At 38.7% G+C, this 17,844-nt stretch overlaps 1 protein-coding gene across 1 annotated transcript in view; it reads right to left on the bottom strand.

Annotated features, from left to right (window-relative positions):
- Positions 1-17,844, bottom strand: part of LOC139134534 (zinc finger C3HC-type protein 1-like) — a 37,861-nt gene that overhangs the window by 19,276 nt on the left and 741 nt on the right. Inside the window, exons 2-5 of the mRNA XM_070701408.1 lie at positions 7,772-7,877; positions 6,676-6,826; positions 2,911-2,994; positions 1,298-1,425 (exon numbers count right to left, since the gene is read on the bottom strand). Coding sequence (XP_070557509.1) covers positions 1,298-1,425; positions 2,911-2,994; positions 6,676-6,826; positions 7,772-7,877 — 469 coding nt within the window. The remainder of the gene's footprint in view (positions 1-1,297; positions 1,426-2,910; positions 2,995-6,675; positions 6,827-7,771; positions 7,878-17,844) is intronic.

Raw genomic sequence — 17,844 nt, 5'->3', positions numbered from 1 at the left:
TACAAATAACAAGTCATTGAGAATGACATAGTCCCCACTTGTAATAGGAGTATTAGTCTTGATGGGGCAGGGAAATGTGGTCATTGAGAAGTATCACTGGAGTGTATATGTTCAGATCTATGGGCACATAGGTCTATGTATATTTTTCCCAGTTTATAACAAGAGGCATGTCTAAGTTATGGTTCTAAATCGGGAAAAAAGATCATACCTCTAGCTGTATTGGCCAGCCAAGAAATACATATGTGCATAATAAATGAGGTACAAGATGTGACATCTTAAGGTCTAATATCCTATCAAAATTGAAGCGTATAGAACTTGTGGTTACTGAGTTATGCACATATATGTATAATCAAGGTCATAGGTCATCAAGGTAACGTGACATTTTGAAAAAAAAAATTGTATAGCTAATTAATCCCTTTATGCCAAAAATTAGACCTCTAGCTCTATTGGCTCTCTCTAAATTAGATATGCACATAATTAATGAGGTACAATATGTGGCGTCATAAGGGGTACCATCATACCAAATATGAAGGGTGTAGCACTTGTGGTTACTGAGTTATGGACAAATATGTATATTTGAGGTCAAAGGTCATTGAGGTCACGTGACATTTTGTCAAAAAATTGTATTGCTAAGTTATCCCTATATACCAAAAATCAGACCTCTAGCTCTATTGGCTCGCTCAAAATTAGATATGCATATAATTAATGAGGTACAATATTTGGTGTCATAAGGGGTCCAATCATACCAAATATGAAGGGTGAAGCACTTGTGGTTACTGAGTTATGGACAAATATGTACATTTCAGGTCAAAGGTCACCAAGGTCACATGACATTTTGTCAAAGTGTCTGAGATATCTGCGTGAAGGGAAGGACTCATGGATGGACTCACGGACATGTCCCAATTTATAAGCCCCCTGGACTTTATTTGTGGGGACTAAAAACTGTGTCACTGCATCCTTTTTGCAATATGAATACGATGAGAAACTAAATTTTTATTTTTATTGGCCTTATACATGGGAGTCTATGGACAGCTACCTTATACATTGGAGTCTATGGAGAGTGAACTAAAAAGTCCTTTAACACGGCCAAATTTGATCGCATTGTGAAACAAATCGACGTGCATCTGTATGAGGTAGGGTACTATTCTTTTGCAAAGTTTGAAAGAAATTGACAAGGGCATCTCTGAGATATCTGCGTGAACGGACGGACGCACGGACGGATGGATGGACGGACGGACGCATGCACGCACGGACATGACCAAACCTATAAGTCACTAACAAACATTTTCTAACTTACCACATGTTCAATAGTTTGAAGGTCAAGCTTTGGTAGATTAGTCTTCAGCTGTGATAGGGAAGATGATCTTGTTTGGAAGTCATGAAGTGCATCGGAATTGCTGATTGTGTACATAGACAAAAATGAATCTGAAATAAAACAAACTTTGCTTTAGAGGGGGAATTTTGAATCCCACAACCAGAAGTGGGCAGCTGCTCCACCTTTCATTTGAATACCACCATGATGTATGATAGTGAAATCTGTTGTTATCACTTGTGTAAATACAATAATGTTGTAATGTTGTAATAATGTACATGTGGTAAGTTAGAAAATGTTTGTTAGTGACTTATAGGTTTGGTCATATTGATCCCAATATCCTGAACATATTTTCTCCCTTGAATCATCACCAGAATACAGATCTCACTGCAGAGATGGTAGATACTGAAGATCAACGCTTGCACTGTACAGTCCAAAGAGATTCCGGCCAACATGTTCGTTTTTAGCTTGCTTCATGTTGACCCAAACGTAAAGATGTGATAGCCTCTGTACTCGACTACATGTAGTTCGCTAAATTCACGTTGTGAGTGAAGTTTTTATTTTGTTGAAATTACACACAGTAGACTTGAGTCTCTCCGGTCATGCCCATGTCCATACAGAGACACAATTAAACTTTCATTGAAATGTCCGCATGTAGACTAGCTTTAGCTATCAGGCCCTTGTTCAGCACTCGAGAAATGATATGCTGCTGACAATGGGTCACCTACCTGCATGCTGAGGTACTGTAGCCTGCTGCACTTCCGGCAACAGCCTGGCAATATCGCTTGCACCTACAACTATGATGACCCTTTATAGGGTTGATATAATTCAACACAGAGAGTGTTGTATGATAAAGAAAACCTCTCCATGCATGAGAAAGAAATGCTCGGCCACGGTTACTATACGCTACCCAAAACGTTGGTTGAAGATTTAAAATTTAATTGATTATTAAAAAATAAATTGCTATAACTTAAAAGTTACATAGTAGTTTTCTCTCATGTAATTTTTTGGACCAAGGTATAGAAACTGTTACCCATCTTCCAGTACCATAGAGAGTAGAAACTCACCTCTGCATTCCATGACAATACATAGTGAGAACAAGATAGCTCAGACTACTAGACAGACACTGCCACAGATCAGCATAACTGCTGGTTTAAAAAGCAGGGTTTTAGGGCCCAGGACATTCAGTTTACTTATAGTTACCAAAGGTCTTTGCTATTTAGATATCGAAAGAAAGAAGTGCATAATCAAGCAATTTTCGACAGGCGGTGATGAGCAACATAGAGTTAAACATGTACTAGTGGAAAGTCAAAAGTCGCAGAGGTGTGAAAGAGTCAGACTGTCCTACCCCAGAATTTGCATTCATACAATTTGGATTGTTGAACAAGATGACATTCTAATATGCAATTGCGGTACATCTAAAAGCATGCATACTGATTGGTTCAAAACAAGAGGTCAGATAGTGGTACATTAATTCCAAGAAGGTTAATTCTTTAAACCGCCAAAAAATTCCTCAAAGAATGAACCTACTTTAGACACTATGTATGCTTCTATGGGGCCTTGTTCATAAAACAAAGGAAACAAACATAGCACATTACCTGGGCTAGGGGCATCTGCCCAAGCACATATATTGGAATGAGCTTTCCTTAAAGTCTGCTTAAGTTCTTCACATCGTTTCCTATCTGAAAGTGAAAGAAATACAGAAGGCGTGACAGTGAGCAAAATACATGTAGGTCTATAGACTAAATAACTTGTAAACATTCACTTAATATATCAATCTTTCACAAAAAGTATGACTGAAGTAGAGTGTCTCTATTGTTGTTTACAGAAATGTGAATGGTGTCTCTTGAAGGTTTTCTCAGAGTGCAACTGTCTGTTCTTTGCATGCAACTTATATCTCAGTATGTATGGCATTTGCATCTGTAGCCATCTGCATGCGTCTACAGAACAAAAATGCCCCAGTATACCACAATGTCAAACTTACAGGGTAGGGATTTACATGTAGCATAGTAGTTTTGATCACTGATGTCTTTGCTTGGTGAATAGATACATTGTGGGTTTGAACCCGACTGAAAATTCAGTGAATATACATTGGTAATAGAAGCATTTCACATTTCAAAAATTTTCATTTAAAATGACTCTATTGTCCCTAATTTACTATGAAATAAGAAAATACTGATAAAAAAAACTTGAGAAATATAGTGTTGATAGACCAGGACCACTCTTCATTTGCATAACAGAAACCAGTGGCCTCCTATGGCGAGACAACCATTTTCAGACATGGGAAAGCTGCATGCAGTTTTCAAACTCATTCCAAGGGTGTCATAAAAATTTCCTGATAAAAGTTAGGGCTTTAACTAGGAACTTTAAACTACTTTGGTAGAAATCCATATTAATATGTCATTTTAGACATCAATACCCATGGAGCATATACACTCTTAGGCACATCATTTTCCATTATTAACATAAACACTATCAGTCCTCTAGTTTCAAGATGCAGCATAATGAAACAACCTTTCTACTGAAGCAACACTAGAAAATCCTGTCCTCCCTTTATTGTTCATCAACAGACTGCTCTGAACAAAGCTGCAGAAGTAATTGGTTCGATGTCTTCCAAAGAAGCTTCAAGTGGAGCTTGGTATACACAACAAACTTACCCCATCACTGGGTCACGCAAACTGACAATCAGCAGAGCCGCCATTTTTATCAATGATAGGAAAGGATCTGTACAAAACTATAAGTCATACATGCCATAGCAACACTATACAACAATGTTTTCAGTTTGAACACTATTTCCACGTCCAGTCTTCAACCTTGAAGACATGTCAAAAGTATGACTTTGACTTAGGGGGCTGGTGCTTGAGTGGTAAATGGCTCTTGATCAATGATGAAATACCGGCATGGGATGGTACTGAGGCAATGATACTAACAGCTACAAGTCTCATTAGATGCAACTTGTACATGTACTCATGCCCCATGCTCTATACTACAAGTTGTTCAAACCACACTGGACTCAAGCCTTTTGAACAGTTGTTAGTGTTATCCCTGCATACAGTGGCATTACATGTATCTGATCATGCGAGTGAAACATCCATGGTCCAAAAGCTTTCTAAAAACTTATATTCCTTTGTTGTATGTTTCTATGAGTACTTGCTGAAGAAGAAGGATGATCAGGAACTTCTGAATCATTGGCAATATGGACAAAACCCCTATTTCTTACAAGACAATTGATAGAGTGGGTGTATAAACTGGTTCATACAACAGGCAGTAACAATAGTCACATAACCCGTTTCTAAAAATAATTTCCAAAAGAAGCTCTAGCTAAGCCTAGAGGCTCCACCAGGCTTCAACATGGCTGACAAGGAAAAGAGTTGGATGGTTGAAAAGCTCATGAAGTGGCTGAATAAAATTGGGGTACCATACCAGTACACCAAATGTTGATGTGGGTGTTAGACTCATTCAGTGTTCGCGGTGACTTTTTTCTCCTCGCGTACGGCATACGCATTAGTCTACTAAAATTGCGTAATGGCTGTATTTGAGTGCGTAATTTCACTTCCGCACTCGATTGATTGACTGCAGAATACAATGTGCCATTCAATAAACCTACACTACATATTCAGATTGAACGATATAAGATTATTTTAATGGAAACAATTTAACGAACAACTTAAACAACTGGGCATTGTTTCAAACATGTTGAACATATCAGCAAAGGGTATACATGCGGCCGTCAAAACACATCGGGCAACCCAAAGTTAGAGTTATTGCAGCTTTATCCAGGCACGTCTGCCGTGTTCAAAATTTATCAGGATTCCGATGAGCTCTAGGGATGAAAATCTCCCTGGCACGATCAAATCGGAATTCACCTATTGGTGGGCCATCCATGCTCAGTAACATCAAAATGTCTGCGTGGTCGTCTTTGAGTCTGCTGCGTCTCTCCTCCGGTATACAGGCCGGCTTCGCCTGTGCGTCTGGCCGTCTCTATTCTGTTTTGGCAGCTTAAGTCTCTCTCACACTGAACAGATGACAGGGGCAAGATGAGCGCCATGCAGGCCAACTGACTAAAAGCAGGGTAGAGTTCACTATATTCTTGAACAAGTAGTCGACATGATTCGTCAAAATTTCCGTGCGCTCTCAGTGAGAACTTCATTGGTCTGAAATCTCGGCGCAAGGAATCAACATCGATGCAGCATGTGTGCACGTAGCTGCAATAATTGTAGCCTTGGTTGGCCGTGGGGCTTGGGCTTCTGTCTTGTGGCTCGTGCTTTGCCCCAACCAAGGGCAAGGTTGGGGCAAGGCACGAGCCGCACGACAGAAGCCCAAGCCCCACGGCCAACCAAGGCTACAATTATTGCAGCTAGTGTGCACGGCCCCGTGATGTGTGCTTTGATCAAATCTATGGACAGTGAGACGCGATGAGAGTGCACAGTTGGTATAATTTGTAGCAACATTTCTGTCAATCACTCACTTTGTGTCATAAGTTTCAGAAACTATCGCTCGCCTGAAAATTAGCATCGTAATTCATAGGCACAGCTGACATGACATGCCGATTTTTCAGACCACGCCCAGAGAATCCAAAACTTTCCACACAAAATGAGTGATTGACAGAAATGTTGCAACAAATTTGATGTTAAGCGGGCACACATCTATATCTCGTCTGGTTGTCTAAGCTAAGCTCAGTCGCGGGGAGTGCTTTCGGAAACATTTTTACTGTTTTCCTTTGCGTATAGAAAACGCGTCACAATGAAAAAAATGCGTAGAGAGTCGATTTCAATGCGTAAATACGCACGTTTTTTGCGTAAACGCGAACTCTGCTCATTTAGGGCCCAAAAAACAGAACTTGTGGAGAACAAATGTTGGCAAATAAAGAGTACACTGTAGTACATTGTACTCATGCTTCGAGACTATACATCAAAATTGTGAAAGGAATGTGAAGAGTTGTGTACAAAATTCACTCGTAATGCTGCAAGAGAACTTCAAGTTTAAATGATCAAGACAGCCACAGCTGTGGACTAACAAGCCATGGTCAACTGGGTTGTAGCAGTGATGCATGTCCGAAATGTCAACCCTTGATAGTGAGAAAATAGATGGATAGACACTCACACACACACACACACACACACACACACACACACACACACACAAATGGACAGAGTGATGACGTTGACCCCTAAGGGTGACTTTGGAACATAAGGGCCAAAAAAGTCTAAGCTGCATATGCTTCTAACCCCACAACATTTGCGTTTATTTCAAGAGAAAGTTTGTTTAAATGGGGAGGTGGGATTGGCGAAATCAGAGTGTCTGTTCCCTAACCTATGTATCACAAAACATGATTTACACATTGTACATTTCTGAATACTTACATAATTCAGATTCCCATGTTTGAGGCAGGGAACCACATAATATTTCACTGCAACTCACACACTTCAACAATTCCTTGCCAGTATTCTCCCATCCGTACTGGGCACATCTTAATGGTGACAGACCAATTGGTTTTGCAAACCAGGTCTTTTCATGCAAATGAAGTCAAGGGAAGTAATGTCTAGTAAGAGGGCATACTTGTATACCCTACAAGAAAAACAGAAGAACTGGTTATAGAGTCAATCCTTAAATCTACAGTTAGTAAAGTGAAGCATCAAAACTTGTGTTTTCAGTAACATTTTCCTGGCCATGCTGTTTTGCTGTAAGTGATCAACTGAGGAATTATTACAACATTAATTGGTGTGGCAATATGTGTTATACTGCACTTGAATTTTTCACAGCATGTTAATTTTATTCAAAGTACATGTAATTTACCTATGACAATAGGGTAAATTAATCACAAAAAGAATTTGGGGATAGGAGAATTTGATTGCCATGATGCATTTCTAGAATTTTGACTGATATCAAGTCCTAAATTATCTACATATAGCCTCCATTTTCCCAACCCTTGTATATTTGACATATTTTTGTAGCCTGTGGGTGGGGAATTCACATGACTTGGATAGGAATGTGAAATTCCCCGTTAGTTAAGAACTTACTCAATTTGGTGTTTAGATCAGAGGTAATGCTATTTCAAAGAGACTGGTCCAGTCTTGTCTGGAATGGAACTACTATAACTAAGGAAAACACCCAGACTACTGGTAATCTTCCATACTGTAGAAACTAGACTTGTATACCTAGGGAAACAAATTTATCTGTGCCCCATGCTTAGGTGTAGTCCTAGAAAACTAGGAAATATGGAGTAAAGATATCGATATTGAATGATTGACAATGGACTAAACCATTACAAACCAAATTAGATACATGCAAAGCAGTGTTTTAAGGAAAGGTGAACACTAGCCAATACTAGAGTGTTGTAAATGTCTTCACTAAACAGAAGTCACAGTTAGACACAGTGAGTCACTGTTGTTGTAAAGGAACTCCTGGCATTAAAAACTAAAAACATATATGAAAGTTTGAACATTCTACAAAGGATATTGAAAAAGTTGCCACTCTTGCAAAATATGCTTTCTTGTTCCATGGTTGGTATAGTCTGAATGATTCCCCTTCATTTTTCTCTTGTGTGTCTTCATTACTCCCCAAGCTATAATGAAACAAAAAAAATTGATTTTATCTAGTGACTCTATAAGTGACTTGATTTGGGTATCCCAAATATAGATTCCTTTACACTCCATACAGTTACATTTATTAATTTAATAAAGTTTCTGTGCACATGCCCCTACTAGCTCCATTGGTGTCTTATTTGTGTATGTGTTTGTTATGATACAGTTCATAAAAATGTACATTTCATTCTTTCCATAACTCCCTTTGATGAAATTATTTCTCTCTTTGGCCTTGATCACATGCTATATCAAAGCTTCCCTTAGGATTTTCAAACTTGCGTAAGGCTGTACGCAAATGGTTTTTCATTTGCATAAAATGTATCAAAAATGCGTACAACTACATGTGAGTACCTAAAAATAGCTGTACACGCGATATCGAAAACTAGTTGAAAAGTCAATGAATAAAGTGTTCAATAACCATTACATGTAGCAGTGACAATGTGTTTCTTTGGTGAGTTTTACAATCCTTAGTTTTGTTCTATTATCTTCTCTGTCAGCAGAATCGTTATTTTTTCTGTCTACTACTTCCGACGATGTCTTTGCTGCCTGAACTCGATCATTGCTGTTCTGAAGTCAAATTCCCTAAGTCTTGGCCCTTCCATGGTTATCACCATCAGATCATTTAAGACATCCTAACTCAGACAAGTACATTTTGATGTTTTAATCCTGTTTTGTGTACTGAACCCACGTTCACATGGGACAGATGAGACTGGAATCACAGCTGCAATTATGGCCAACTTTGCAATATGCGGAAAGAGTTCACAATACTTGCTGTAAAGAAGCGTGCAGACCGCCATAAAACTATTACTTCTAAGTCCGCGTAGCATTAGCTCAAATTGTTGATATTTGACACGGAGATCTTCAGGGTTTACGTGTACAAATCAGTAGCAATAGAAAAAAGAACATTTTTTTAAATAACGATGAACTCTACTGAACATGTTCCATTTTTATTGGTACAGCCTTGAAGGAAACAATTGGCGCTACATAATTGACAGAATGTAGGACAAAATATTCAAAATCCTGAACATTTGCTATCAGCAAACATTTTATTTTTAGTCCTGGATAAAATATGCATTGGAGGGAACCACGTGTGCTCATGTCTTTGTTACGGAGACTGCATTCTTTCCAATGTGTATGGGATTACACAGACATGAATTTACTTTGCGTACTTCAGAGTAATTATGCATGAAATACGCAGGATTTTGCGTTAACGCAAGCTCTGGCTATATGCTGACAATTCTAAGATTTATGTTGTTTATAATAGACCAGATGTCACATTTGATCTCAATAATGCATTGATATTGCGTCAATGGATAAGGTCAAATACGGTATGCTGATCCTGAATGATGAAGACTGACGTGGTTCACTTTCGTCAAAAGGGAGGTGACTACATGTACATGTAAACTTGACAGTTCCAAGATCAGTATGTCTGATGTCACCCTGGGCTGTCCATCACAGTAAAAGATCTTTGTGTTCTGCTCAGTTCAGATGGTTGTATGATAAGCCCCATAATAAAATTTGTAAATCTACTTTTTTTTTGCACTGTACAATATCTATAAAATTTGTTCTTTGATAGATATGCCAACTACAGGGATTTTAACATACTTTTGTCACTTCACAACTGGACTACTGCAATAGCCTTGTGCATTGTATTCCTGACTACCAGCTTAAAAACTTTAATCAGTTCAACATGTGTCTGCACATTTTGTCACAAGCATTAAACCCCGGTGCGGGGTATAAAAGACCCCTAACTCATCGAAAATTCATAATGGCGCTTGAGTGACAACTGGCAACAGCAAAGTAGACCGCTCCGTGAAAATCAGCCGAAGCGATTCTCAAACAAACATTATTGGCATACCATAAACATAGACTGTTTCATAAACACGTAGGCCATACAGGTATCCGCAAAGTTTCACAAAGCCTTTTAAAATTACGACGATTAGGGGAAAAATCGCTTTCGTAACAAAGGAAATGGCCCCCAGGGAACAGTCGTTCCGCGATTCAAACAATTGTCAATCATTCAGTGACGCGCAGAGGTGTAAACTGGTCAAACATTTGCTGTGCATACGAGAATAATTACGATGTAAGCAAACCATGTGTACGCTTAGAGTTACATGTATATTGGCGTGCACACAGGATGAAAACTTCGTGGTTGTCATGAACTATTTTACTAACAAGCGTTTATGATGCAATGACATCGCGAAAGTGAGCCATTTTCAGTCGTGACTTAGCGAGAGATGAGTCGGTACCGGTACGATGTATCCTTGCGAAAAGTGCGTACACAGAACTGCAGGCAGAGTCCATAGTTTACAATGACATCGAAAACAACTAAATATTAAAGCATGGCGGTCGCCTCCATGATCAATTTAATTACAGTTAATCCAAGAGAGCCACTTTTTTAAACAGCCCCCAAAATCTACGGCCGAAAGTACCGGTACGCTACAGTCGCTTTTGATATAAATGCTAGCCTTGGTATATGTACACGTGTTCTCACACATGGCAATGACATGTCGTGTTCGGAGGGTTGGTAAGGTTTAGACATACCGGTTGCCCCAGTAACGTTTGGACTTCTGTTATGAGAATAAAACAAAAAGCTTGTAAAGACATCAAAACAGTATTTGTCAATGTCAGTTCAAGGTGAGCAAGTGAGCGTCGACGCGTTATCACCCGATCTTCTTTGAAAGGATTCGGCCTATTGATACGTGTGTCCGAGATCGGCTCATTGAGTTGGCACTACATCGTAAGATTTCGACAAAGGTTGGACTTTAATTTCTTCAATAACGAAGATATCTATGAACCCATTCCGTGGTTCATCCCATTGCTCCGAAAATAAACATAACTCGTGATGAGTTGTCTGGGGTCACCCTCAAAGCACCGAGCAGCCGACCTCGATCGCTTACAGATATCGTGGTACGCGAGATTCATGGAAATCTCGATCCTTCCGTGATGTAGTGAACTTATTTTTTTATTTTAGCGATCGGGCATGACGTCGCGTCGTTCACCTATTTCCTACCATTTTCCTGACCGTGTTTCTCAGTCAATGTTTAGATCGGTAATTCGTGATTTCAACATACGAAATTGCCAGCTTCGGATTATTTTAATGTTTATGTTTATTACTTTCTTGATGATTATTTCCACTACGTACGGCGCCATTTCCGTATGTAGATATGACGGTCAGTAGCCGAATCATTCTCGAACGATGACATGACCCCGAAACTTCAGTAAATCAACTAACTTTAGTAGATCAACTCAGCACGCTCCTGTTTTTATGAAATTGGTATTTTTTCCTTCTTTCTTTTTTCTTTCGCGTATTGCGAAGGCTGTACCTAAGCTTATAGTCAGAGCGTGAGTTAAGAGCAAACAGATTACGCAGATAATGCGAACGATAGCAACCGTTACCAACAGACTCATTATGCAGAGCCATGCCCCAAAACGCCCACCCAAACTTGGCATTAATCCGGATCCCGGTCCATTTCGCCCCGGGCTTTAAGAAATGTCCCGACTTTATTGGTTGGCAGTGAAAGATAGAATCAAGTTCAAATCGATCTATTGTTGCTCAAAATTTTTCATCAATTGTCCACAGTATAAAGCATGCTCTCCGTTCATTTAACAAAATACTTCTTACTAGGCATGACAACAGTGGCACTACAATTAATTATGGTAATCATGCATTTTCAATTGCTGCTCCATTGTTGTGGCATGAGCTTTCTTTTAATGCTCACTGTCTTGGTTGGTCTCGTGAGTCTTTTACACGTTGTCTTAATATATACAGTAAAATGATTATAATATTAAATTCAAATTAATCTTTTTAGGCAGTGTTATAGTACTTATCTGTAATTTTTTTATTGTAATGTAAAGAAAACTGAGACACTGTGTAGTAAGTTTTTTTAGAATTTGAATTTAATATTATAATCATTTCACTGTATATATACATATATATCCATACATATATAAATATATAAATAAATATATATATATATATATATATATATATATATATATATATATATATATATATATATATATATATACCGCCTCTGCGTTGAGTTAATTCTAGGTATGTATATTTTCTATGTAAACATGAATGAATGACCCACAGGTTGAAGTTACAACGGTGCAGCCCTCAATCCCTGGTTCTTGCATGATAGCTTGTTGACACTGGCTGTTAATGTGGTTTTAATCCTTTGTTCTCCTTTGAAAGTTATGCTACAACATGGTAAGTTATTCAGTTTGTTCAGATATAAAGTTGATGTGATAAAAAACCAGCCACTTTATATTGTAAATTCTCCATGTTTTGACCTTGTTTTGCCTGGGGTGGTAGGTTGGACGGCAAGGTCTGGTTTTGCTGTCCAACCCACTACACCAGGCAAAACCTTAACCCTTTGCACCCCAAGGCCCTGGGGTTAAGTTGACATTTGGAAGTACCATCTAGTATGACGTCTGACTTCTTAAATTAGCAAAGACTGTCCCCCATACCAATATATTTTTGGAATCACCGTAAAATACTTGTTCCAAAAATATGCAAATTATGATCATGTGACCTCATTAAATATTCAAAATGGCCGCCAACATATAAAATATTGTTTTTTTTCAACATATTTCTTTATTTTCATAGGAAATCCTCATTAATTTATCATTTTTCATCACCAAACCATTGCTTTCTATCACATCAGCATGAACTGATATGATATTGAGACAAAAATTACGAAAAAACACTGATATTTTGTATAGTTTTGGCCTGCTAAGTGTAATGTAAACCAAGGCCCTGTATAAGGGTTAGGTCAGTCAAAGCATAATGTAACATATCATCCAGCATCTCATATTGTGAAATATTTCAAATGGTAAGTATGTATATTTTGAATGACAATGAAACGCTTGTCACAAAAATATGCAAATACTAGTCATGTGACCTAATTAAGTATTCAAAATGGCCGCCAACAATAGAAATTTATCATTATTTTTACATGTTTTCCAATTTTCCAGTAAAAAATAATCAATATTGTATTATATCCCAATGCTGAATCACATTTTATAGTCCCATGACCATGAACTTTGATGTAAACTTTATATATTCTGATAAACTTTACACAGATTTGATAAACATTACACAGATTTTCTTGTCCTCACTCGTAAGTGAAGAATTATACACAGTGCCCTAGAATTGGGGTCAGACAGGTCAAGTATCCTATTTTATAACATCTGACTATTGAATTCATCAAAATTTGTCCACAATAACAAGATATTTTTGGAATTGTAGAATAACAATTGCCAGGAAAATATGCAAATACTGGTCACATGACCTCATTAAATATTCAAAATGGCCACCAGTATTCTAAATTTACAATGGTTTTCAAATATTTGCTTCTCTTTCTGGCGACATTCTAAAGAATTTATCACTTCCCATTACTCAATTATATCTAAATGTATATTAGATTCTGCTGTCTACAACTGATGATTCCAAGAACATGTTTGAACATCATTTTTATGAATCCAACACAAGCTTCTTTCAAACCACAGAGAACACTAACGTTACAATCATTTTGCAAAACGCAGACTTTGATTATTTGAGTTTACAAATTTCATCCAATATGCATGCAAAATAATAAGAACACACAATTTCATTGTAACCCAAAACAACATTTATTTGTTTTCTTTAGTATAAAAAGTAAAAATAATGTAGCAATACACTATAAACCAGACCAAAAACCCTCAAAATGTCACAAGGAACCATATCTGGACAAGGTTTGTTTTATGGCATGTACATCATTAGTATAATAAATTTGGCTCTTAGAGCACAACACTATCAATATTGATGATATCACTGTCTTTTATCATATTCTGAGCTATGCATGTCATCTCTAAGCCTTCCTCTTTCCATCTACCAACAGTAAAATTGAAGAGAAAAAAATGCAGAAAGACCTACAGTATATTGTCTTTTCAAAGTACAGTACCACGTAAAACCTACTAAACTTTCTCATTTTGTTTTCTCAATTATAAATCACATAGAGTAAATCTCATTCTGCCTTCAATTGCATTTTTACAATCAAACAAATTACTGTGAAGAGAACAAAGGACTATAAACCCCAAGCATTATACTTGAAGACAAAAACAAATTGAGTATCTATACAGTACAAAAATGTCATATCATACTATTTTTACTATCAAACAAATTACTCTGTAAAAATAAATACTACAGACCCCAAGCGTTATACTTGGAGACAAAAATAAATTGAGTATCTACACGGTCCTATATGTCATCTGATGCTGACATACAGTCACCGTTGGACCATCGTCCTCTGGTGAATGAATAGTTGACAGAAAACAGACTGGCTTACTATCCATCCAAGGCAGGGCCAGCTATCCTCAATAACATGGTTTCCCTCTGAACGTAGGTAAGCATGTCTAGCAAAGGAGAACTAAATTTGACTGTTCCACACAGCCATGTGTCCTGTTGATAAAGGTCTTGCTATCCTAACACTTGTATAAACGTTGTCAGTCTACAGATGATGGCCTAAATTTAGTAAACCCTGAATAAGATCAAACACTCCTTGCTTGCTTGCTTCACACTCCTTGCCTTCTGGTTTTAGGTTCTCTTTGCCTGAAACATAAAGAAATACAAAATTTTTAAAATGTTATGTATTTTGTGCAAATAAGTTTCAGTAAGATAATCCAAGTACAAAGCCATGCCTTTTTCATGGTGGCATATTCTATGAATAAGAACAAAGCTTGATACGGACTAAGGAATTACTATTACAGCTCTCTCTCTCTCTCTCTCTCTCTCTCTCTCTCTCTCTCTCTCTCTCTCTCTCTTTCTCTCTCTCTCTCTGTCAGGGTAGTGCAAACATGTTGCAGTTACATATTGCAAATACTAAAATATAAGAGTTGTAATACACTCTTGATGGAAATCTGCAAGGTATTAGCACCCATTTGCTTCGATAACATTTATACCACAAAGAGTAACTTTGTACAATGCTTACACACACTATCTGTATCCTCCTTGCATTTGAACAAGCAGCTAAATAATTCACCTTTGGCATTAGTATCCATGAATAAAAAACAATTAGATTATGAGGGATATTTATATGAAACCATATGTAATACAAAAGACAGACGGTCAGTTCCGCCTGCAATACACATCTACAGTCAGTAGGACACCTACAGTAAACCTAACAATGCCCTAAATGCCCTATCTTGCATCTGTCAACGTCTGTCTTATCATCTCTGTTGTTGCTCTGTCTTTGCCTTGTTGCTTTGAGGTCTGTCATGTTTACTAATACACATCGAGCTATGCCAAGTGTCATCATCGATACATACATCTAACTGTGCACTGCAAGTTGTCAATTATAAAGAGGAACTAGCCTACCTTTTCTTACTCTGCGCTGCCGCGGTGCCGGATTACTTTGAAGGCACGGGTCGGACTTCCAGTTGCTCTACTACTGGCTGAATTTCTTCGCCGTTGGTGTGGTCATAGGACGCCATTTTGATCGACATCGATGTCCCGTTGGTCCAATGTGCGATGTTCACTTTCTGAGCGGATTTCTACTCGGCTTCGGTCAAAACTATCCCCCAAAACATCCCCGTCTTATAACGGATCAAAGCGTAGCTGTCGTCGGTCGCCATTTTTAAATTCCTGTCAACTTTCGCTAACGATCGCCGCTTATATATCACAAACTTGATGAAGCTGTTCGTATGTGAAACAGTATGTAGTTGTTCAGAAGGTCGTATTAGGTCCCCCTAGCTTTCTGACTCAGTGTTGTATGGCTGGCATTGCAATTCAGGCCGGGAAAGGACCTGACGTCAACGTATTGCAAAATCAGGGGTCAAAAGGTCATCTTGCGGCACTTTAGTGCCGAACGGGGTTCAGAGGGTTAAGCTACTGTACTGCAGCAAGTATCGACCAAACTTGTGTTGCTTTGAAACACAAAATGGCAAATATTGAATTTTGATACCCTAAAATGCTCCTAAAGAAAGTAACAAGACATTATGTATTTGAAAAAGGGTTCCCAGACACTTCGCACCATACCATCTCATCCCATACCATTTCGCATCAAAACTACCTCATACCAAAACCAATTCGCCCCAAAATTCACATCACCCCAAACCATTTTGCCCCTAAAACAACATCAATTCGCCCCAAACTTATCGCCAATTGGTAAAGCTGAAAATCACCAATCACCCCCCAAAGTTTTCACCTTTCTATCATCCCAGGACTGAAATCTTGAAAGTACACATTTCAAGAAAATGACATGGTGCATTTCCGTGCACGGCACATGACTTGTAGCATTTAGTAGTTTGCATTTTTCTTTTTTCTAATGCTACTGTTTATGGTATCATGTAACAATAAATGGTTCATGGTAGCCAAAATGTCCTGATACATTAATGCTTTTAAGTTGCGGGTAAAAACAACATTATGATACATCGTGGTATTAATGCTTTTAAGTTGCGGGTAAAAACAACATTATGATACATCGTGGTATCATTGTGTTAGGACGAGTTGGTAGATTATGATGGTATTATACTTGGGGGAAGTGGTTTTAGTACAAGGTAGTACTCGGGGCAAAGTGGCATTGCACGAGGTAGTACTTGGGGCGAACTGGTTTTGGTGCGAAGTGTCTGGACCCTTTGGAGAAGGACATCTTGCCAAATGTTATAACTGAGCCTGAATATCAAAAACATGTACTGGTATGTCCATTCATACGTAACTGGTCAATTGGACCCAATGGCGATTGGACCTAAGTTGATTGGACCTCACACCGAGTGGCTGAAGAGCAGGTGTTGTGCCCAAAACCTTACATATATACAATATTTCAGATTGTATTGCATAGTTTTTTATTTCGATTTAAAGCAGTTGCTGGTCTTTATAATTGTGCAATGAAAGTCACTTAGACAGTGCTGGATACAACACTGCGCTGTCACTCAGAGATTGCAACGCCATGCGGCAAGCAGCGCTAGGTAAAGTACAGTAAGTACACAGTACGTTCGCGTGATGAGTTAGGGCCGATACACTGCAGTCATCAGAGAATTGGTGAATTGCTATCAAACTCCAATCATAAAACTAGGTATAGCCTGTATAGATTGCATGAGTTTATGATTTGGTAAAACTGTGATCAATCACGGGATCCAATTGACTCGGGTCCAATCTGCATAAGGCTGGACTCTGGAGGGGTCGAGGGGACCATTGAGGTTTTCTGGTAACTTCATGAGTAGCCTTGCGTACGATGCTGTGTGTTCACAGCGTTGCGTGGCCTCTACCACGCCGGGGACACACAGCATCGTACGCATGGCTACTCAATGAGGACTGAGGTGACCAGGACTGATGGGGTCGAAACGGTCAGGGGTACCAGTGCCAGCGCTAGCTGCAAAATTGTAGCTCTACGGTGAGGCGGTCGGTGACTTTTGGTTTTTGCGACCTCGCTCACCAGTAGAGCTACAATGCCGAAGGCCCTGTAGCATACAAAATAAGCACGCGGCACATGGCACGGCATTTTGATGTAAAATCCCATATATTTACTGCATTTGTTCATACTGATTTATCACTACTGAAGATTAAACACTATACTACACTCACCTTGTCGTGTATGGGGTTTGGTATTTGTTCAAATACGTCGATCGCGTTCCAAAAACATTTCTTGGAGACGCCATTACCAACTTCCGGTAATGGCGGCTCCCAGAAGCACGCTCAATGTTTATGGAATGCGATCGACATGTCTGTGGTAATAACAAACCCCATAAACGACAAGGTTAGTGTAGTATAGTGTTTAGTCTTCAGTAGTGATAATTCGGTACGACCAAATGCAGTAAATATGTGGGATTTTACATGAAAATGCCGCGCCATGTGTGACGCGCTTATTTTGTATGCTACAGGGCCTTCGGCATTGTAGCTCTACTGGTGAGCGATGTCGCAAAAACCAAAACTCACCGACCGCCTCACCGTAGGGCAGATCGTCC

This window comes from Ptychodera flava, chromosome 6 (assembly GCF_041260155.1).
Source record: "Ptychodera flava strain L36383 chromosome 6, AS_Pfla_20210202, whole genome shotgun sequence".
NCBI lineage: Eukaryota > Metazoa > Hemichordata > Enteropneusta > Ptychoderidae > Ptychodera > Ptychodera flava.
Note: the sequence above shows the minus strand (reverse complement) of the source record. Positions and strands in the feature narration are given on the sequence as shown.